This window comes from Diaphorina citri, unplaced genomic scaffold (genome assembly GCF_000475195.1).
Source record: "Diaphorina citri unplaced genomic scaffold, Diaci psyllid genome assembly version 1.1 scaffold2765, whole genome shotgun sequence".
NCBI classification, from domain to species: Eukaryota; Metazoa; Arthropoda; class Insecta; order Hemiptera; family Psyllidae; genus Diaphorina; species Diaphorina citri.
In genome coordinates this window covers 3,765-26,968 of record NW_007380182.1, presented here as the reverse complement: position 1 = coordinate 26,968, position 23,204 = coordinate 3,765, and the positions used below count along the sequence as shown (strand labels likewise).

General features: G+C 37.8%; 5 protein-coding genes across 6 annotated transcripts; 2 read left to right on the top strand and 3 right to left on the bottom strand.

Annotated features, from left to right (window-relative positions):
- Nucleotides 1-5,561: 5,561 nt before the first annotated feature.
- On the top strand, nucleotides 5,562-12,153 carry LOC103519511 (beta-hexosaminidase subunit alpha-like). Its single transcript, XM_026830984.1, has 11 exons — nucleotides 5,562-5,568; nucleotides 6,812-6,882; nucleotides 7,625-7,820; nucleotides 8,136-8,254; nucleotides 8,433-8,748; nucleotides 9,090-9,294; nucleotides 9,398-9,650; nucleotides 10,292-10,427; nucleotides 10,845-11,246; nucleotides 11,375-11,413; nucleotides 11,751-12,153. The coding sequence occupies exons 1-11, from the start codon at nucleotides 5,562-5,564 to the stop codon at nucleotides 11,801-11,803; spliced, it is 1,797 nt and encodes a 598-aa protein (XP_026686785.1). The 3' UTR covers nucleotides 11,804-12,153.
- Nucleotides 12,154-12,186: 33 nt separating this feature from the next.
- On the top strand, nucleotides 12,187-21,604 carry LOC103519510 (DNA polymerase epsilon subunit 3). 2 transcript variants are annotated; one of them, XM_017448227.2, is made up of 3 exons: nucleotides 12,275-12,610; nucleotides 13,236-13,408; nucleotides 21,379-21,604. In XM_017448227.2, exons 1-2 carry the CDS (start codon nucleotides 12,328-12,330, stop codon nucleotides 13,385-13,387), a joined length of 435 nt encoding a protein of 144 aa, XP_017303716.1. In that variant the 5' UTR covers nucleotides 12,275-12,327; the 3' UTR covers nucleotides 13,388-13,408; nucleotides 21,379-21,604. The 2 variants fall into 2 exon arrangements, with proteins under 2 accessions (XP_008482819.1, XP_017303716.1); XM_008484597.3 differs by lacking the exon at nucleotides 21,379-21,604 and having other exon boundaries at nucleotides 12,187-12,610; nucleotides 13,236-13,521.
- On the bottom strand, nucleotides 14,755-15,459 carry LOC113471663 (vacuolar protein sorting-associated protein 37A-like). The gene is made up of 2 exons (XM_026830983.1): nucleotides 15,298-15,459; nucleotides 14,755-14,963 (listed from the first exon to the last, which is right to left on the bottom strand). Exons 1-2 carry the CDS (start codon nucleotides 15,442-15,444, stop codon nucleotides 14,889-14,891), a joined length of 222 nt encoding a protein of 73 aa, XP_026686784.1. The 5' UTR covers nucleotides 15,445-15,459; the 3' UTR covers nucleotides 14,755-14,888.
- Nucleotides 15,551-16,745, bottom strand: LOC103519514 (vacuolar protein sorting-associated protein 37A-like). The gene is made up of 2 exons (XM_026830982.1): nucleotides 16,439-16,745; nucleotides 15,551-16,086 (listed from the first exon to the last, which is right to left on the bottom strand). Exons 1-2 carry the CDS (start codon nucleotides 16,507-16,509, stop codon nucleotides 15,699-15,701), a joined length of 459 nt encoding a protein of 152 aa, XP_026686783.1. The 5' UTR covers nucleotides 16,510-16,745; the 3' UTR covers nucleotides 15,551-15,698.
- LOC103519513 lies at nucleotides 19,731-20,627 on the bottom strand. Its single transcript, XM_008484600.2, has 3 exons — nucleotides 20,611-20,627; nucleotides 20,403-20,579; nucleotides 19,731-19,989 (listed from the first exon to the last, which is right to left on the bottom strand). The coding sequence occupies exons 1-3, from the start codon at nucleotides 20,625-20,627 to the stop codon at nucleotides 19,917-19,919; spliced, it is 267 nt and encodes an 88-aa protein (XP_008482822.1). The 3' UTR covers nucleotides 19,731-19,916.
- Nucleotides 21,605-23,204: the final 1,600 nt, after the last annotated feature.

The window sequence follows — 23,204 nt, the reverse complement described above, 5'->3', positions numbered from 1 at the left end:
CATATAAATTAAAATGTCATCAACATAGATGCTATATTTAATAGGAGAAGGGAAGCATTGGACTATATCCGTTATTACAATATTCCACAAGGTAGCACTGAGGGATGACCCCTGTAGTATACCGTTTTCTAGTGTATGGGGGGAAGATAAGAAATTTTTAACTTTGACTAGGATTTTTCTATTCTTTAGAAATTCTTGGAGGTATAAGAATAATCTGCCTTTTATATCCCATTCTTTAAGCTTGAGCAGTACTTTGTGTCTCCATGTTAAATCAAAAGCTTTTTCAATATCTAAACTGATGGCAACTACTTTCTCTTTGGAAGCAAAGGCCTTTAAAATATTATGCTGGATAACAGAAAGGCTGTCAAGAGTGGACCTGTTTCGAATACAGCCGTTTTGGTATTCACTGAGGAATCTGTTGGATTCCAAAACCCATGGATAACAGAAAGGCTGTCAAGAGTGGACCTGTTTCGAATACAGCCGTTTTGATATTTATTTAGAAATCTGTTAGATTCCAAAACCCACCTAAGTCTATGATTGACCATTTTTTCTAAAGTTTTGCTTACGCAACTGATTAGGGAAATTGGGCGGTAATTTTTGGGGTCTTTTGGATCCCGTCCAGGTTTAGCAATTGGGACAATAATTGAAGTTCGCCAACTATCGGGGAATGTACTGGTAGTCCAAATTTGGTTGTATAAGGATAGGAGATGTTCTTTGGATTCTTTGGATAGGTTTTTAATCATAGGGTATGAAATTGAATCAGGTCCAGTGGCCGATGATTTACAATTTTTTAGAGCAAGTTCTAGTTCGTTTAAATTAAATTCAATATTATAGGGTTCAATGCTGTTACAGATTAGGAAGGGTTCCTTCTCAACTCTTGATTTTAGGATTTGGAATTCTGGGTTATAGTTTTCAGATTCTTTGGATAGGTTTTTAATCATAGGGTATGAAATTGAATCAGGTCCAGTGGCCGATGATTTACAATTTTTTAGAGCAAGTTCTAATTCATTTAAATTAAATTCAACATTATAGGGTTCAATGCTGTTACAGATTAGGAAGGGTTCCTTCTCAACTCTTGATTTTAGGATTTGGAATTCTGGGTTATAGTTTTCTGATTTTGAAATACTGGAGAAGTGTTGGGCAAAAATTTCACACTGTATTTTGGGGTCACTAATAATTTCATTGTTTGAATTTCTGATAATATTGATTGGGTTGTAAGGGTACTTGCCTTTTATCCTCCTCAATTGAGACCACATTGTTTTTTGATCAATAGGTTTATTAATGGTAGATAGAAAGGAAATCCAATGGACATTTCTTTTAGTATTGATTAAAAGGCGAGTTTTAGCTCGCAATTTTTTAAATTCTATAAAATTTTCAATAGTAGGGTACTTTCTATATTTTTTAAAAGCTTTTTTCTTTTGTTTTATGCTTTCACCTATTTCACTGCACCACCATGGGACACATTTCTTTTTAAACTGACATTTAGGGATGGATTGGGAACTAGCGTCTAAGATTATACTATTAAAATGGGCTATACTCTCATTAATATCATTCATTTGAGACATTTCTTGAATTTTTGATGAGATTTCTTGGTATTTAACCCAATCTGCTTTACCATATGCCCAGGGTTTGGATGTGTCAGAAGGAGAAAAATTTAATGAGGGTAATTCTGATATAATAATGGGGAAGTGGTCAGAAAAATTTAAATCATTGTGGGTTAGCCATTTTAGGTGTGGAAGGAGAGTATCAGATACAAGGGATAAATCAATGTGTGTGAAGACTTTATGGGTTATGTTAAAATGGGTTGGAGACCCATCATTTAAAAGGCAAAGGTTATTATTGTTGAGCAAGAAATTCTCAATAATATGGCCAATTATCTATGTGTGAGGGCAACCCCATAAAGAATGGTGAGAATTGAAGTCTCCTACGATAAAACAAGGTAGGGAGTTGATTATAAAGTGATTGTAAATATGCTATGTGTAAAGTAATATTGTGAGAGATATATACATTGCATATAGTAATGAAACCAAATGAAGGGTGGAAAACTTTAACAGCCACAGCCTGTAGTTCAGTGTGAAGGGGGAGGGGAATAGAGTATAAGCTGTATAAGGACTTGTGAAAAAGTGTTATTACACCATTAGTTCCTGTATAATTATTGTTAGAAAAAAAAAGCTTTATAATAAGACCAAAATAATACTTGGTAAAACTTTCAATAACTTAATAAATAAAAAAAAACTCTTGACTTTTAGTTTTACAAATGTAATATATTTTATCTTTACGCGTATTTCGGGTGTTACCCCAAATTAATTCTCAAGATGATATTTAATTACAACCTTAATTAAATATCATCTTGAGAATGGGGTAACACCCGAAATACGCGTATAGATAAAACTCGCACTTGGTGCCCGCGTGTTCGCTACGCGGAGTTGCGGTCGCGCTGCGCGCTCCCGGAGCTTCACGGGGTTGTGCATGGGGTCGCGCTTTGCGCTCCCTTGTTTACGGTCGCGCTGCGCACTTCCGGGGGCTTCGCGGGGTGTGCATGGGGTCGCGCTTTGAGGTCCCTTGTTAACGATCGCGCTGCGCGCTCCCGGGAGCTTCGCGGGGTGAGCATGAGGTCGCGCTTCGCGCTCCCTTGGCTTCGCCCCTGAAATCTAATATCGTCCCTGAGTTTTATAGAAATGAAAACTAAAAGCGTGAGAAAATATTAAACGTAGGAAAACCTAGCTAAATTATACTAGCTGAATTCCGTCGCTTCGCTCCGGAATCCCGCTAGTTCATCCCGAGGCATGGCCAAGCTTGTGGAAAAGGCATGGCCGAACTTGTATTTTTATCAAACTAAAAACATAAACGAAACTCAATATTAGGCGAGCGAGGAAAAGTTTTCTCTCCCGCAGACTCTGCTTTCTGTGTATTTCTTATGGAGATTTTAGCGATGAAAAATTGATCATACCTATCTCAGGATCGGTTTAGATTTTCGCAAAATCCTTTCTTATTGCACATCTAGACCATAAAAGGAATATTCCTACCAAATTTCAGCTTTGTAGGTGTTGTGGTTCTCGAGATAGAGCGATCAGTGTGTGAACTATGAAATGTGAACTATGAATGGATCTCGTTTTTATAATATAAGACTAGCTGAATTCCGTCGCTTCGCTCCGGAATCCCGCTAGTTCATCCCGAGGCATGGCCTAACTTGTAGAAAAGGCATGGCCGAACTTGTAGAAAATAATAAAAAATACGGTCGCGCTGCGCGCTCCCTATTAGCTGCATAGTTGTCAAACTAAAAACATAAACGAAACTCAAATATTAGGGGAGCGAGGAAAAGTTTTCTCTCCCGCAGTCTCTGTACTCTGTGTATTTCTTATGGAGATTTTAGCGATGAAAAATTGATCATACCTATCTCAGGATCGGTTTAGATTTTCGCAAAATCCTTTCTTATTGCACACCTAGACCATAAAAGGAATATTCCTACCAAATTTCAGCTTTCTAGGTGTTGTGGTTCTCGAGATAGAGCGATCAGTGTGTGAACTATGAAATGTGAACTGTGAACTGTGAATGGATCTTGTTCTTATAATATAAGATTCCCATTTAGGTAGGTAAGTACCGAGTACAAGTGTTTGTGTGTTTTACTGTGGAAAAATAAATAAATAAAAACTCTAAATTTGTATGTACCATGGGTACTAATTCTTACGTCTGTTGTTATATTACACATAAATACACTAAATAATATATGCACCTAGGTACTGGCATATTTGTATAGATATGTAGCAGGGATGTACACTTTGTACAAATTGTGAGTAGCAAGTTCTGTAACCAGCTTGTTAGCACTCTGGAGGGATATAACTTGAACAATTACCTTGGTTCTAGAAACTCTGGTATAATCAAGGACATCACAGTGAGGGATTATGGAAGTCACACACTGCCCAACTTTGTATCTACCTAGGTAAGGAGACTTGGGTTGAGGAGGATCATCAGGATTGGAAGAGGCATTAACGTCATTGGGAACGGGATTGGACAAGGGTTTACATTCGAACACAACTTTGAATTGTTCATAGGCCACTCCATCTTGGTAGAGGTTCACCACGAGGTTCTGGGGGGGATCACCCCCAGAATTCACACTCATTTTAGAGTGGAATGTATAGTATGACGGGAGAGAGGACTACATGAAGGAAGGATCAAGTAGAACTCAGTCAATAAAAGAAAAAATATTACAAAAGTAAAACAAAAGAAAGTAAAAACTCAAGTCACTCACTATAGGCCTAAGCCGGAAAGTTCGAGAAAATCTCACGATGTTACTTCAACAAGAGGAAAATCGCGACTGATGAAGATGAAAAGTTTGATAAAAAAAAAAAAATGTTGATAAGAGAAAGAGAGAGGAGGGAAGCTTTTCCTTCCCCTCTCTCAATCCGCTGCCTCCGATTTTTAGAGGGTCCCTTCTTTTCTCTGTTGACATCATTAGAGCGAAAAAGAGTAACTACTAAATTTGAACTACCTCACGTTCTGGTCTACCGGCCAGATCTGCGCCTGTCCGGCCTGTCGGGCTGACAGAGATGTACCTACGAGCATAGGTACTTTATTATCATTATTATTATTATTATTATTTTCAAAGAGGTTTGATAGAGGGAACTGCAACTGCCAAGGTCTTATCGTTCCGAAATCGAAAAGATAAGGAAGACAGGACAGAAAGCCAGCCGTTCCGAGAACGAACATTATCCGTTCAAAATGAAATCCGCCAGACTACTAGATCGCACATTACAGTGTCTAGTGTCTTGTTTATAAATTTAAGGTAGACGAAGGGATATTGTCCACAATTTTATGTCACGATCATAAACTAACCCCTCTCTGGTTTTACAGTCTTCTTTTACTTCATGTTGGGTAAATTTAGTCCTTCTACACAAACGTTTGCAAACAATGCGCGCTTGGTGTAACATTACCTTTAAACCGACAGCAGCCGGGTCAACTCCGCGCACACATGAACGCTGTTTGCAAGCCAATGTTTGTGGGAAAATGATTGCAAACACCGCATCGTTTGCAAACAGTGTTTGCTAACGCGCTTGGTGTAACATTACCGTTATAATATTATGAAATCCGCCCCGGGCGGGAATCGAACCCGCGTCCTATCGCTCACAAAAGGCAGACAAGGTCTTAGCGCGCTTGGTGTAACATTACCTTTATAATTATCATTCTGCTCAGTCACAAATTCATAATGAAAAAAGTCCATAGATGAATGCACCAACATAAAGTGCCTCATGAGTAAATAGTCTAAAATAATAGCCCATAGATTAGTACGTTCATCTACTCGTATCTAGGTAGGTACATACAACATACAAGGAAAACTCGCAAATTCATACAAAACACCTGTCAGGTGTTATTTTTATAGTCAGAACTGAGCATAGTTAACACTTGTGCATTTTATTTATCATTTAAAACGTTCTATGTGCCTAAACACCTCTTGGAAACAGGGCAAGGGACATTTTGATCTACATAATTTATCGAATCGCTGTATTAAGTTTGATCAAAAGCAACCTCCGTGGCCGAGTGGGTGCTTTATATCATTTAAGTTCATGCCAGGTAAGAGGCATCTCACCACAAATTGGTTTTCTAATTAGTCAGACAGCTAGATGTCTACGGAATTTTCCCAAAGAAAATAGAAATAGGTACGTAGATACATAATTACTTATAGGGGAGACATATGGGTGTATATTCTACCATCATTACCTAGGTAATAATTTGTATAGGAATAGGAAATTGCGGAAAATAATAGCTAGGTGACTGAGACAATGCTTCGATGGTATAATAAGTGTAGTTATAAGTTATAGGTAGATTGGATAACAAACTCATAAAAAATATAATATTCGATTGAACAGTAGGTACGCAGATTTATCTACTATCTATTAACAAGATAGATAAGTAGGTAAGTTTAAGGATTGCAAAATGACAATAAGGTGGTAAGTATTGGTATGACTTTGCATAACACCAGGAGTGATATTATTACTGATGAGCTGCGTAGAAGACAATAAACCGTGATTAGGAATAAATTTTTCGACAGGAAAGTACCGCTAACATCAGTACCTACCTGAACTCATTACGCCCAACTATACCTAGGTTGCCCCTCATTCTTCCTAATACAAACAGATACAATCATACACCTAAGTACCTGCTTACGAGTATTACAAAGTACAAAGCCAAATTACAAAAAACAATGCCGGTAGACTGTTGGCTCATCCGCCCGAAGCCGTTGGCCAACAAGAGCTGATTGCTTATCCCGGCAATCGGTCGGTCAAAATTAAATGACAAATAGTGTGAGTATGCAATGTGTCATACAATAAATAGTTTGTATGCTAGTATTGCTTGTGCTAGTGGATGCGCAAGAATCACAACGTAGGTAAATATCCAAGCGAACGGCTAAAAAACTAATTAGACTATGCAATCTGGTGTACAATAAACATTATTCAAATTTTACCATTTTAGTGGATGTATCACCTTCCCCACTCATAAAACACTGTTGCTGAATTTCTACGAGCGCCTAGTAACTAATGTACTTATGCAATGTGCCGTGTAAATATTATACTTTTCCTCCCCTACGATACAATATCATTGGATGTGCCGTTCCGAGAACAAATAAAGTTCGCCCCATTAAACGTGAATTCTTTTTCAGACGTCAAACTTTTGTTGAACTTTCCAAATGTACAAAATGCCACATTGATATACCTCCTAGTAATGGCTACCTTCTTAATTTTTTAGCCTCATTTTTTCTACAATATCCCTTTTGTCCATCGGTTTATAACCTCCTTGTTTTTTTTTTTGTTTAAAGTTTGGCCAAAACCTCAGAAACAAGTCCTGAAAGACGAATACGTTGGAGTTCTAGAGCCTTTCTTGTTCAAAGTAAGTTGATAATGATAATGTTGATATCAGTGTTCGTAGGTGTTGGAAGGTTGGAACTGATAGAAATGTGGTCAATGGATCAAAATAAGCAAAGTAAGATCGGAAATTCGGAAAAGTTGAATAGCTCGTACTGTATCATTGGTACCAGTCTCTTTTTGGAACATTCGTGTACTTGTATACCTAGCCTAGGAAACAAGTCCTGAAAGACGAATACGTTGGAGTTCTAGAGCCTTTCTTGTTCAAAGTAAGTTGATAATGTTGATAGTTGATATCAGTGCTCGTAGGTGTTTGAGCTGATAGAAATGTGGTCAATGGATCAAAATAACCAAAGTAAGATCGGAAATTCGGAAAAGTTGAATAGCTCGTACTGTGTCATTGGTACCATTGTCTTTTTCGAACAATCATGTACTTGTATGAAACAAGTCCTGAAAGACGAATACGTTGGAGTTCTAGAGCCTTTCTTGTTCAAAGTAAGTTGATAATGTTGATAGTTGATATCAGTGTTCGTAGGTGTTGGAACTGGTAGAAATGTGGTCAATGGATCAAAATAACCAAAGTAAGATCGGAAATTCGGAAAAGTTGAATAGCTCGTACTGTATCATTGGTACGATTGTCTTTTTCGAACAATCATGTACTTGTAAACCTACCCTAAAAAGGCACAATTTCATTGTGAGGGACGTATCTCATTAATTGTGTCTTTGGATTTCAACCACGAATACCTCTACTGAGCCTTTTTTTCCAGGTGTCCGGCAAGTCGTGCGATATTTTGGAAGATGCCATCCTGAGGTACACGGAAATATTGAAGACCAACTGGAGAAACCTGACCAAGTTTGATAGCGTGGTGACGGCGCCCAATATTGTGGGCAAAACTATCAAGCTGAAAATCAGACTGCTCAACGAGTGTGAAAAATATCCGCATATTGATATGGATGAAAAATGTAGGTGAAATTCCACGTACTTCCTAGAGAGGTGTCCAAACACGGGTCATGTGTCCATGTCGATGGACGAGGTAAATCTATGTTGTCGAGGCAGTGTGGACGTGTCAGTCGACTTCGATCGATGGTCGGTCGACTGTGTGTGTGGACACAACTTTATAATCCTTACTTTAATGTAGAAAGATATCAACACCCTTAGCAGTTATACAGAGACGTTGGAGCGTAGCCCGATACGAATTGGCCGATCTAACGAAAACAACTTTCCTTCATGGTAACAAGTTGTCCTGTCCTGAAGCGTCCTCCCTTGTGTAATTTCAGATACTTTGGAAATCAAGAACTCTAGTTGCCTGCTGACAAGTCAAAGTATTTGGGGCATATTGAGAGGACTGGAAACATTTTCGCAGTTGCCAATACCTGCCCCAAACGGCGACCAATTGGTAAGTGAAGGGGGATAAAGATAAAGGTTACAGGATGTCAGGATTCTTATACTAAGTCTGTACCTACATATGAACCTACACAAAAATTCGGCCTCACTAAACCTATGTACTTCTAGTTGGACTGGGAGCTAGAAAAATGACACTTTGTAACTCTACTCTTGTTCCATTTTTGTTTCAGATTATTCGCGTTCAAACGATCGAAGATTTCCCTCAATTCCCTCACCGGGGTCTTTTAGTGGACGGCTCCCGGCACTATCTCCCCATCAAAGCAATCAAGAAGCAACTCGACATCATGTCCTACAACAAACTGAACGTCCTCCATTGGCACCTTGTTGACGATCAGTCTTTCCCCTACGAGAGCAAAAAATTCCCCTCGCTGAGTCTCAAAGGAGCGTTCGGCCCGGATGCGATTTACACGGAAAAGATGATCAAGAATGTCATTGAGTATGCCAGGTTGAGAGGAATTCGGGTCATTCCCGAGATCGACACCCCGGGTATGTCCATGTTCCTCTTGCTTGTTGGTTGTTGAGCATCTGGCACCGAAACTTATACTGGTAATGTAAAGCAGCGTCTACAGAGTCTACAGTATGGTAGATCGGCATCGCTGGACTAACCATTCCTTGACTACATGTTGGTGGTCACATCAGACATCACAGCATCACACTAAACAACTTTGTCATCGCGACAAGTTGTCTGATCATGATCAATAAAATCGTTTCTTTTACCTCCTCAGCAACGAAATTTTGAAATGCATTGTTCCATCTGATCAATGATTGCTTCTTTTGGGAGGTCCTCAGCAACAAAATTTTGAAATGCTTTGTTCTAATGTTGACAGGTCACACGGACAGTATGGAGCCGGGAATGCCACAAATTCACTGTCATTGTCCGCATCGGGTTGAAGGCAAAACATTCGTCGGTCCTCTGGATCCAACCAAGAACGTCACCTTAGACTTTGTCCGCGACTTATTTACCGAACTGGGACAACGCTTTCCCGAAAGCTATGTACATTTGGGCGGAGATGAGGTGGATTTCTTCTGTTGGTATGTTATAAGTCGGTGATGATCGTTTGAAATTTTTGATAGTGAACATGGCTTTCGATTGTCCAATAAAATCACCCGCTCCTGTTCGTTTACATTCCCACAGGGAACAAAACCCAGAGATCAAGGCTTTCATGAGCACCAGACAGTGGGACGGTCCTCAGCTGCAGAGCTACTACATGCAGTATCTTCTCAAGGCGATCAAGACCATCCGCAAGCGGTCTGTCGTGTGGGAGGAGGTGTTCCAGGACTGGAAGAACGTCAACGGGGATGCTCAGGCCATGTCGATGGACAAGGACACCATTGTGCAGGTGTGGAGAGGGGGTGGCTTGGAGGGCGCCAGCGCAGCCGTCAAAAGAGTAAGTCCAGAACGAATGTTTCATTAGAAATATTTCAGTAAGTTTTTTTTTTAAGTTAAGCAAGGTTTTAGGTATACATATACTTATCTGTAAACTTTCCCAATGAAATATACAATAAGACCGTGTTTAGACTGCGGGAGTAAAGGGACTTTTCAGTCTCATTTTGGCAGGATAAACAAGGTATATTCTATTCTATTCTAAGTTCAGTCAGTGTCTCCTCTTGAGCGCCATTTACGTTGACGCACGTAAGACTTGCTTACCTTCAGCAACCCATGGCGTTTGACTTCATACACAAAAAGCCCACTCTGAGGCTTAGGTGGAGGGGCACCTGCCCCAAGGGATGGATTAAGTATACGAATCTCCGAACCCGTGGCGTTGAAAACGGGTATGTATTCATATTGAGTCGTAAGTCCAAAAAGCCCACTCTGAGGCTTAGGTGGAGGGGCACCTGCCCCAAGGGATGGATTAAGTATACGAATCTCCGAACCCGTGGCGTTGAAACGGTTGAAAACGGGTATGTATTCATATTGAGTCGTAAGTCAGTTATAAGCTCGATAAGCAACCTGTTTCCATATAGCCTTCCACGTGGCTTTGATGTGATCAGTAGATATGACAACTTGTTGAACTCTTCTTTTCTCCAGGTCGTTTCGGCAGGATACAAAGTGATCAATTCAATTGGATGGTATCTGGATAATTTGGAGCAAGAGTTCGAGACTTACCATGGTATCAGGGTGGGATCCATTGATCTGACTCCAGAAGAGAAGAAACTGTTTTTGGGTAAGGAAAATGTGTGTAGAGAGGAAATAGGTATACTTCTATCTACATATCTACAATAATACCTACACAGCTGTAATTACAATCTACGGGTATCAGGGTGGGATCCATTGATCTGACTCCAGAAGAGAAGAAACTGTTTTTGGGTAAGGAAAATGTGTGTAGAGAGGAAATAGGTAGGTATACTTTTATGAGTATATCTGCAATATTACCTACACAGCTGTCATTTCAATCTACAATTTCTACCTCCCAATGACGGTGTACAGCACTAGCACTGTACACTGTGTACAAGTCAGAGACTGTAAAACCGGGAGGAGCCGGAGGTGGTAATTGTAATACAGATACACAGATATTCCTACTCATGTTTATTATATTTTCGTCCCTCCCATAGTAGTAAACATCTGATTCTTTGATCCACAGGTGGTGAAGCGTGCATGTGGGGCGAGAAAGTGGACGAGACGAACATCGAGTCCCGAGTATGGCCCCGAGCCTGCGCCGCAGCCGAACATCTCTGGTCCTCACCGCAACCCAGCAACAACACAAAGAACCGGATTACAGAACATGTATGCCGTCTCAAACGCCGTAACGTGCAGGCAGCTCCAGTGTATGATATTTCCTACTGCAGCCCTGTCATCCCACAACCAACCCGCGGGTCATTTTCTTATGGACGTTTCTTCTCCCTCGATCACATCCGGGAAAGTCTCGGCTTAACGAAAGACAACGAGGAAGACAGCCATTACGAAACGGTCACTTCGTCCAGTGACAAAGCGCCCACTGAGGAAAGTGCGACGGAAACTCCTAATCCTACCCTAATCCCTTCGGGGAAAGTCTCGGCTTAACGAAAGACAACGAGGAAGACAGCCATTACGAAACGGTCACTTCGTCCAGTGACAAAGCGCCCACTGAGGAGAGTGCGACGGAAACTCCTAATCCTACCCTAATCCCTTCAGAGAAGAAGGCTGAAAAATCTTCAGCACCTTTCCACGCTGGTGTGAACGGAATATTGTTGTTCTTTAGCGTTGCGTTTTTGTTGAAACTTTGATAGAGTAAAAATAAATGAAAGGATACCTATTATTAATAAAATATATCAAAACAGTGCCCCGAGTCCCCGACTCCCGAGCGTACACTTCGAGATTGGCAATCCGTCAAGAATCAGAATAAAATTTTGTAAAAGTTGACGTTTGCTCGGTCCTAAAATGGCAGAAGTTTTTTGGTTGCACAATGAAAATAAAATCCAAAGCCGCCGATTTTAGGAAGTCCCTTTTGATTTCTTCGACCAATCAGATCCTGGAAGCTCACTGTTTACAATTTGCTGTTTCCACGCTGGTGTGAACGGAATATTGTTGTTCTTTAGCGTTGCGTTTTTGTTGAAACTTTGATAGAGTAAAAATAAATGAAAGGATATTATTAATAAAATATATCAAAACAGTGCCCCGACTCCCGAGCGTACACTTCGAGATTGGCAATCCGTCAAGAATCAGAATAAAATTTTGTAAAAGTTGACGTGTTGCTCGGTCCTAAAATGGCAGAAGTTTTTTGGCTGCACAATGAAAATAAAATCAAAAGCCGCCGATTTTAGGAAGTCCCTTTTGATTTCTTCGACCAATCAGATCCCGGAGCCTCACTGTTCACAATTCGCTGTTAACCAATCAAAATGGTTTTCCTGGAAGAAAGACGTGATCTGATTGGTCGCGAAAAAACCGCGATTATTTTTGTAAACAAAAACAAACGAATTTGCGTTTTCTTTTATGAAGTTTTGGGACCAATTTTTAAAATTTAGATGTAAATTTCAATATTAAATAATTAAATGTTGAATTAAATAAAATATTAATCAATTATTAACTGTGAAAAGTCGATTGTGTATTTGTGTTTACTGTCCGTCATTCTTTTATCTATCCAAAGTATGGCTGAAAGCCTTGATGATTTGAACTTGCCGTCAGCCATAATACAAAGGCTGATCAAAGAAGCTCTGCCCAAAGATGCAGAGGGTAAAATCAATGTCTCAAAAGATGTAAGACTGGCTGCAGGAAAAGCTGCTTCTCTATTTATCTTACACCTAACAACAGAAGCCTTGAGCATTGCCAATGAAAAGAATAGGAAAACGCTGAGTGGGGTGGATGTTATTGAAGGTGTTAAACAAATTGGATTTGAGGTGTTTGCAGGAGCTCTACAGAAGAAATTAGAACGTAAGTATTGAAAAAACCAATCAACTCCCATGGCATAGTGGTCACTGCACTCGCCTTGCATGCAGGAGACCCGGGTTTGATTCCCGGTGGGGTCAAGAAATTTGCATCATGCAAGTGATTGATTCTATGACTTGTGGGGCTCACTCAGCCTTGTGAGGAAAATGAGTAGCTATGACATATAAATGCACATAGCAACCGGTGCCAGCATGGTAAATAAACATTGGATTTTAGGATTATTGAGATATTGGGAAAATCCTACAATGCTGCAGTGAGCATCAAAGTTGTGACATAACAACACAAAGAATTAACTGCATTTATTGAAAAAACCAAGACAACTATCTGGCTAAATCTTCACTTTGTTCAGCACGTGTATGAGCTATAATATAATAAAAGACCACAATCACAGGGTTGGATTGAGAAATAGGTGATTTAAGTACCTACAAGTATATAAAACAAAAGACCAATTCCAAAAATATCTCTTATTGGATATTTTACTTCAACTTCAATGATTCTATCACGAGAAAATCAATTCATGAAAGATTCACATCATATGCTGCTAACATGGTGTGTACCAAACCTAGAACAAGCTTGTACATAGTATCATATTGGTTCTATTTCCTTTCAGAATTGAGCACAAAGAAAAGGAGAAGCACAGGCAAGAAGGACACTTCAAAGAATGTGAGTAATGTTGAAGAAATGGAAGTGGAGGAGGGAGAGGAAGAAGGAGAAGAGGAAGAAGTAGAAGGAGAGGAGGAAGAAGATGACAAAGAAGAATGAATGAAACAAACATGGGTTTGTGTTTTAGATAATGTCCTCAGGGGTTTGTAACAACAAAAAATGTCTGTGATAATCTGATAATGTTGTTAAGAAAAAGGAAAGTTTTTTTCCATTCAAAATAAAGGGTAAAGAGATAGATTTCTTCCTTGCAGAGAATAATATAAGAAGATTCCCACTCATATTATATTACTAGCTGAATTCCGTCGCTTCGCTCCGGAATCCCGCTAGTTCATCCCGAGGCATGGCCAAGCTTGTGGAAAAGGCATGGCCGAACTTGTATTTTTATCAAACTAAAAACATAAACGAAACTCAAATTTAGGCGAGCGAGGAAAAGTTTTCTCTCCCGCAGACTCTGCTTTCTGTGTATTTCTTATGGAGATTTTAGCGATGAAAAATTGATCATACCTATCTCAGGATCGGTTTAGATTTTCGCAAAATCCTTTCTTATTGCACACCTAGACCATAAAAGGAATATTCCTACCAAATTTCAGCTTTCTAGGTGTTGTGGTTCTCGAGATAGAGCGCTAGAGATAGAGCGATCAGTGTGTGAACTATGAAATGTGAATGAGTGAATGGATCTCGTTCTTATAATATAAGATTCCCATTTAGGTAAGTAAGTACCGAGTAGGTACAAGTGTTTGTGTGTTTTACTGTGGAAAAATAAATAAATAAAAACTCTAAATTTGTATGTACCGTGGGTACTAATTTTTACATCTGTTGTTATATTACACATAAATACACTAAATAATCTATGCACCTAGGTACACATTTTAAATATCACATGATGGACTTGGTGACCCTCAGTTGGTTCTCGAGATAGAGCGATCAGTGTGTGAACTATGAAATGTGAACTGTGAACTGTGAATGGATCTTGTTCTTATAATATAAGATTCCCATTTAGGTAGGTAAGTACCGAGTACAAGTGTTTGTGTGTTTTACTGTGGAAAAATAAATAAATAAAAACTCTAAATTTGTATGTACCATGGGTACTAATTTTTACATCTGTTGTTATATTACACATAAATACACTAAATAATATATGCACCTAGGTACACATTTTAAATATCACATGATGGACTTGGTGACCCTCAGCCTAGAAAGAAAAATTGGTTTTCTAGAGGCATTTTACATTTTGCATTTCAAATTGGTTTTCAAAAGCATTTTGCACATCTCTGGGTACACATTTTAAATATCACATGATGGACTTGGTGACCCTCAGTCTAGATAGTCTAGAAAAAACTTTACACCTTGCAAAAGTTGTGAAAATACATCTTCTTTGTTTTCCTTTTAGATGCTTTAACTATGTGTTAAAACATGTCATTCGTGCAGAAAAACCTTTAAAAATATTGCTTAAACAATATACTGTTTGCTGTGACATCAAAATAAATACATATTGCAAGATGTAAAGTTCCTTTCAGAAATGGACTAGAGTCCTGTTCTTCATGAATTTTCATACTGACCTTACACTTTGTATGACTTGGAGGAATCATCATTGGAATGTCTAATAGCTAGCTTTTTCCAAGGCTTCTAATTGAAAGCTCAAACGTTCTTCTTTGGCTCGAAGTCTGTGAGTAACCTGGGGAGAAAGTAAATCAGTAAATTAACATCACCTGGATCCCATATAAAGTAGGTAGATAAGTGAAGAAAAAAAATTACTTTAAATGAAATGAGACATGAAATATTTCTTCAGTTTTTTTTTTTTTTTTTTTTTTTTTTGAAAATTTTTTAAAAATTTCCCTTTTATATTTTTTTATTTTTTTTTTTTTTTTTTTTTTTTGAAAATGTATTGAACAAATTGAATGCCAGTACTGTGTAGTACGAATTTCACTGTTGCTTCTGATTAGAAAAATGTCTAGCATATATGAACACATCACTCAGTGGGTCAATTTTGCAAGGGATCTTAATCTTACCACTCTCTTATCTATGTACGTTCCCAGGAATGTGTCCAGGTCTATTTTATTCTCCAGGAAATTATCTGCTATTCTCTCACTCTCCTCTTCGTGAATGTTCACTGTTTTGAGCAGTTGTTCCTGAAAGAAAGATGGGAAAAATGACATTTTTTCTCTTAGCTGGAATCTGACTTGATACCTGGGCTGCGCTTCGTACACAATGTGTTAAACAAAAATAATGTAAATCTTAAATTTATTTTGGGCATTAGTGAAATACTGGGAGAGGTTTATGAGCACAAAATTAGTATAAATCTTGACCATATTTAAAATAATGTGATTTATTTTATTAGCTAGAGAGGAACAATCAATAACAATTTATTAATGAACTGCCCAGAGTCTGGGTTGCCAGATGACACACCATACTACTGAAACAGAATAACTGACACATCTGCATTATTTTGTCCAATTTTAATAAAGGCATAATACATAAGGAAATAACAACCATAATATAAAATACTTACATTATTTGGAACATGACTTGTGATAAGAGGAGGTCTTCGTTGGAGTTCTCGTATCACTGCCTGCACTACCCGCCCAAGATCAGAATGTCTTGTGAAATTCAACAGTCCAGGGGCATTGATAATTTCATCACCTGAGGCATTCACCCAAAGGTGATTGATTGAGGGAGATATTTTCAAGATTGGTCTGACCATTGGAAAGTCTGGTGTTAATATAACATTGAGAGAAAATTTGTTCGGCCCTGAAGAGAAATCAACTTTGTACTCAGCATTGTCCGTGACTTGGGAAACACTGAAATGAATAAATAGAAAATAATTAGGGTGTTAATGATGGGATTATGTAGAGCATCTCCATTAGGAGATTACTGCCAAATAAATAAATTAGTTCAGGGAACTGTAAAACTGCAAAAAATGACCCCCTGATGGAATGAGAACAAATCAACAAATTATCATAGCTGTGCAAGATCAGAGAATTACATTTTGGACATTCCATAAGATCTTGAATTCAGTGAACTGTAAAACTGCAAAAAATGACCCCCTGATGGAATGAGAACAAATCAACAAATAATCATAGCTGTGCAAGATCAGAGAATTACATTTTGGACATTCCATAAGATCTTGAAACTCCTGAGTAGGTAACTTACTTGTCATTGAATATCTTTAGAGTGTTGATCTGTCTCCATCTCTCCTGTTGTAGATCTTCTTGGTTATACATGGTGAAAAAGCTCTATGCTTTTTACAAGTATCAATGCAGATTTTCCACAAAAATCGCAAGATAGGTATGTTGCTGTATAAAACAAATTGGGGTAATTTAGTGGTTAACAGGGTTCAATTTAAAAACAGTAATTTTAAATAAAACACCCATTTACTTCACAACTTTTTTGCACTTTCCAGTTTTCCTGTTGTCATTTTCTTCTTCTTTTTTCCCCCAACCCCTCCTGGAAAACTGTAAACAAAAGAGGAAAATCGACACGACCTTGAAAAGATACGTAATTAGAAAGTCCCCTGAGTTCCGTCACAAGGAACGGATGATTCTGACGACCAACATCAAAATCGAATATGTTTTTCTTTTTCTCCTGAAATAAAAAAATAAATAATTATTAAATTACGTAGTACCTACATTGAAATATTTTTTTTTTATTGGCTATTATTTCATTCTTTTTTTATACCTAATCGTGAAACGAAAAAGAAAAAATAAATCATAAAAATATTTTGGTAGGTAGGTACCTACATAGGTATTATTATCCATCGGCATCGGTTTGAAGTGTGGTAAACGCAGCTATACGGAAACAAGTGTAGGTAACAAGAAATTCACTGATTCTTGGAAAGAGAAGAAAGCAAAGCGTGAGAGGAGGAGAGGGGGGAAGGGGTTTAGTTTAGTTTTCGCTTGACCGCTCGATGGTTCGGTATGAACAAATCCAAACCTCTGAGAATGATAGCAAGTAAGTAGTGCTTTATTTAGACTGTCAGCTTAGAACATGTTGTTTCAATATACCAACAGTTTAATCGAGCACCTCTTTATTGATATAATTTTGTTTAATGTAATGGTACAAGTGCAATGAAGTCTATAACTCTATAGACAACAGAGGGTCTCTGTCATTCTCGTAGGTTTGGTTGGGTGTGGGTGGGGGGGGGAACCTCGAACACTTTTGAAAGTTAAGAAGGGAACCGCAACGAAAAAAGTCTGGCCACCCCTGCTATAGACTATAGAGGGTCTATGTCATTCTCATAGGTTTGGTTTTGCCTTTTGCAGGCGACTACGCTCTACTAAAAGTCGTACGTCCAATGTGAGATGGACCTAAGAGAAGAGTACAGCACTTTCTTCTGTTCTCCGATTTTACATATTCCATTTACACTGTCCTTCCTTACTGTCGTATTATTAGTTGGCCAGGACCACAATGTGAGTTTAACTCTGGGATTAAGCAATCTTCCGGCGTGAATGACCTGGGTATTCCTGTGTTAAAACGCCTTATCCGAAAAAAAAAAAGCAATCTTATTAGGTTGATTTCAAACTTTGGCCAAAACCCAAATCCCTTGGTGTACAAGGGGAGGCCCCTGCCATTGTCATCAGCCCTTGAGATTGCTTAATTCAAGAGTGAAATCAAGTTTAAACTGAGATTGTGGTTTTAACCACAAACATGTCTAACGTGTTAGAAAAAATGTATTTTTTAAAAAAATAGAAAGAATAGTAGTGTTTGAGCAATTACTTATTTGTTGTGTTGCTCCCTTGCTCCTTGGTCAGTGTCATTAAAAGCTGATCGAATTTTATAAGCTGACATTTTCATGTATTGAGCACCAAAAATCCTAGATCTAGTTTCATAGTATCATGGATAACCAAAGCACATGGTTTGAAAATAATTGTTAGAATCAAAAATCACTAGTCTATTCTTAACAGGAAATGTATCCAAAAACTGACACCTAACCTTCTATTTATTTATTTATTGACATTTTAGTGTCCTTTACTTCTCCTGTCTTAACATTTAAATTGACTTCACAATGAACAAGAGCACATTAAGGCATAACTAAATCGGACTTCTCATGTTTTTTTCTGTAATTTTTACCAGCTCATATTATTGATTCATATCAGATGAATTTGTTGAAGTATTTTCCTCACAAAGAGCAAGCAGCTTTTTACAGGCCCTGACAGCCACCAATGTAGATACTAACCACATAAAATTGCCTAACTTCAGGAAACTGGTGCATTCAATGTTCTAAAGCTGCAGGCATCATTACGCACATTACAGTGTCGTTATAACCGAATGCAGTTTCCAATTTTTACCCAAAATTTGGTCGTTATAACCGAATACGTCGTTATAACCGAGATCGCTATATCCGAATGGAAATACACGCGACGAGATAGAGAATTTCAAGGGACCGGGATTTTCGGTCGTTATAAACGAAAAACACTGTAGGTATCATGGATAACCAAAGCATGTAGTTTGAAAATAATTGTTAGAATCAAAAATCAGTAGTCTATTCTTAACAGGGAAGGTATCCAAAAACTGACACCTAACCTTCTATTTATTTATTGACATTTATTTAGTGTCCTTTACTTCTCCTGTCTTAACATTTAAATTGACTTCAAAATGAACAAGAGCACATTAAGGCATAACTAAATCAGACTTCTCATGTTTTTTTCTGTAATTTTTACCAGCTCATATTATTGATTCATATCAGATGAACTTGTTGAAGTATTTTCCTCACAAAGAGCAAGCAGCTTTTTACAGGCCCAGACAGCCACCAATGTACATACTAACCACATAACATTGCCTAACTTCAGGAAAATGGTGCATTCAATGTTCTAAAGCTGCAGGCTTTTTTTATCTTCAGTCTTTCAAATAGGTATTCCATTGAAAAATGTCCTTTCTACCTAATTTCTAATTTAGTCAAAATAAAAAATATTTGTACACATTCTCATAAGTTTAAGGTTCCTACAAATGTAATAAAATAAATTACTTACAGATTCCTAATTAAAAATTCTATTCACTTTGCTACATTTTTCTTATTTGTGAGATTATGTATTTGAGGCTTTTTTTATCTTCAGTCTTTCAAATAGGTATTCCATTGAAAAATGTCCTTTCTACCTAATTTCTAATTTAGTCAAAATAAAAAAATATTTGTACACATTCTCATAAGTTTAAGGTTCCTACAAATGTAATAAAATAAATTACTTACAGATTCCTAATTAAAAATTCTATTCACTTTGCTACATTTTTCTTATTTGTGAGATTATGTATTTGAAAAAAAAAGGGATTATTTCAAAGATCCTTCTTTGAGGTTACCACACTGTACAATTTGGCCTGGCAAGCCACATATGATATGACCCATATGGGGGGGGGTCTACAACTTTAAAATGCCTGAAGAAGGGATTATTTCAAAGATCCTTCTTTGAGGTTACCACACTGTACAATTTGGCCTGGCAAGCCACATATGATATGACCCATATGGGGGAGTCTACAACTTTAAAATGCCTGAACTCAAGTAATTTGATTTCTACAATGTTGAGTTAACTTGGTTTATGTGAGATCCATTTACACAATTCAAACGCACCAGGAACATTCAGAAGAACTGGAGTCCCTCCATCCAAAATATTTACATTTCATACAAGGAATCAGATGCATTTCAGCTGCCACTCTGGGTATCTGGTTTGAAAATAGCAGTTGTTACATTTGATCCTTGTTTAATGAGGATTTTCCTGCGGGAGGGGGCAATAGGTAGGTATTTATTATTAAGGTTCATGAATTATTGCTTTTTTAAGGAGATAAATTTTTCATCTTTCTATCTAGAAAACTATTGGGATGCTTGGGGAAGAAACACCTAATAATCAATACCTTTTGTTGTTGTAGTAGTTTGTAAACATTTTTGGTTGACACTATCACAACAGATGGCAACCCACAAGTTGACATTTGATTTTATAAGTATTTTGATCCACCAGTAGTTATTACTCAAATTCCTGATTACAAGTCCAATGTTCAAACTCACTTACCACCAAGGAAGATGTTATGAACAAACTCACCCTTGATCTCCTGATATACAGATCACATCCTGATTACAAGTCCAATGTTCAAACTCACTTACCACCAAGGAAGATGTTATGAACAAACTCACCCTTGATCTCCTGATATACAGATGACTGGAGTGCTAGAACTGGGTTCTAATTTAGAGACATGCTGGGCTATGGCAGATATTATTCCGCTACTCTTCGGATCAACATCTCCTGCTGTTGACAAGCATAAACCATGATTGTCTGCCAGTAATACACCTACCCCTTCATTAGTGTTTACTCTGGAAAAAAAAATCATGTTTATTTTATCACCTGTTGGCATAAACCATGATTGTCTGCCAGTAATACACCTACCCCTTCATTAGTGTTTACTCTGGAAAAAATCATGTTTATTTTATCACCTGTTTGAGTTCATTATTTAAAAGGAGTGCATATATTTTGTTGGAATTGGCCAGTGCAGATAAAAATGTCCATGTATCCAGACAGTGGGACGGTCCTCAGCTGCAGAGCTACTACATGCAGTATCTTCTAAAGGCGATCAAGACCATCCGCAAGCGGTCTGTCGTGTGGGAGGAGGTGTTCCAGGACTGGAAGAACGTCAACGGGGATGCTCAGGCCATGTCGATGGACAAGGACACCATTGTGCAGGTGTGGAGAGGGGGTGGCTTGGAGGGCGCCAGCGCAGCCGTCAAAAGAGTAAGTCCAGAACGAATGTTTCATTAGAAATATTTCAGTAAGTTTTTTTTTTAAGTTAAGCAAGGTTTTAGGTATACATATACTTATCTGTAAACTTTCCCAATGAAATATACAATAAGACCGTGTTTAGACTGCGGGAGTAAAGGGACTTTTCAGTCTCATTTTGGCAGGATAAACAAGGTATATTCTATTCTATTCTAAGTTCAGTCAGTGTCTCCTCTTGAGCGCCATTTACGTTGACGCACGTAAGACTTGCTTACCTTCAGCAACCCATGGCGTTTAACTCCATACACAAAAAGCCCAGTTTTAGATAATGTCCTCAGGGGTTTGTAACAACAAAAAATGTCTGTGATAATCTGATAATGTTGTTAAGAAAAAGGAAAGGTTTTAGATAATGTCCTCAGGGGTTTGTAACAACAAAAAATGTCTGTGATAATCTGATAATGTTGTTAAGAAAAAGGAAAGTTTTTTTCCATTCAAAACAAAGGGTAAAGAGATAGATTTCTTCCTTGCAGAGAATGCACATTTCTATCCTAGACTTTGCTTTTTAAAGATACCATTAATGAAATTAATTCTTTGTACAGTGTCCCTACATATTGGTAATGCAGTAAACTAATTGGTAACAAGTTGATCATTAGCTATTTAAAGAACAGTTCCGTTCAGGAACGAACTTTTTCAAAGAACAAGTTCCTACAGTTCGTTCGTACGTTCTTTTCCCATCTCTAAAATTTTCCATATTAAAGTTGCAGCGGAAAATTCAGGAACTAAAATATTGACGATGGAAGTCAAGACCCAAGTGAAGTGAACGATTGAACCATTGAACGTTGTAAAATGGCGAAAAACTTTTGCTGAATGAGCGGTGTAGTGTGTTTAATTTTCATTTTTATCAATGAGGGCTCAAGTACAAGAATAAATCAGTTATTTCGTATTTTATTTCCTTTTTACTTTCTTGACTAGTCAATAAGTGTTTTCCGGCAAACAGGAAAAGTACCTACAGGTTTACAGTGTGTGAGTTAAAGGGAAACAAGTTGTTTAAATTTCTGATAGATGATAGTGTTTGATATTGTGTGTTTTATATTTAATTAGTGTAAAGTTGTAAATTTTCTCTTGTTCCGATAAGTATTTTATTTCCTTTTTACTTTCTTGACTAGTCAATAAGTGTTTTCCGGCAAACAGGAAAAGTACCTACAGGTTTACAGTGTGTGAGGGAAAACAAGTTGTTTAAATTTCTGATAGGTGATAGTGTTTGATATTGTGTGTTTTATATTTAATTAGTGTAAAGTTGTAAATTTTCTCTTGTTCCGATAGTATGGAATGATTTGAGCAGCATGGGTGCCCAACAGACTAAAGACAGGACTCTGAATGCTGGGATCAATGCCCGTTCCAGCACCAGACATAAACCTAGGAATACCAAAGAATTCAGCCATCCCATCACTAACATCTTCACAGAACATAATGGTAAGTCTTCAAGCTTTCAATATTATGCTGGGATCAATGCCCGTTCCAGCACCAGACATAAACCTAGGAATACCAAAGAATTCAGCCATCCCATCACTAACATCTTCACAGAGCATAATGGTAAGTCTTCAAGCTTTCAATATCTTGATACAAGAGAGGTGACTACAGTCTTGACCAACAAGACTTTGTGTTCTCAACAATCCAAATATGATCCCAGTCAGTGTTCAATCCTCTAGTATTTACAGACGTGATTGAATGAAAACACCTGTCTGTTTACTGCTGTGCCTGCAGTCTTAATCCTAATCAAACATAAAGTACAATGGTCAGTGGTTGGTCAGAGTTACCATTTCTAAGAAATTGTGATAGGCTGATATAACTTGAAAGCTATATTGTTGATAGCATTATAGCCCATTGGGTCCCAGAGAATATTCTACATTGCAGGCAGTACATAATTGCATCTAAACATTTCTAGAGGTTCAGTGAATTGTAGCACTCATGTCATCTTTTATCTCTATGATATCTTTTCCTCTTAATGTTTATCTAATTGTTTAGTAAGCTACAAAATCTTGTGGACATTTACCTATAAATTTGTTCTAAGCTCAGTTTTATTTACATCTATCTGCCTCAAAAATATGTCAAATATAATAACCTACTTACTTACTTACTTACTTACTATCTACCCATGTTATAAATACAAACAAAGCATATGATCAATTCCTATGCTACCTAGCATTGTGACAATTTTAATTATA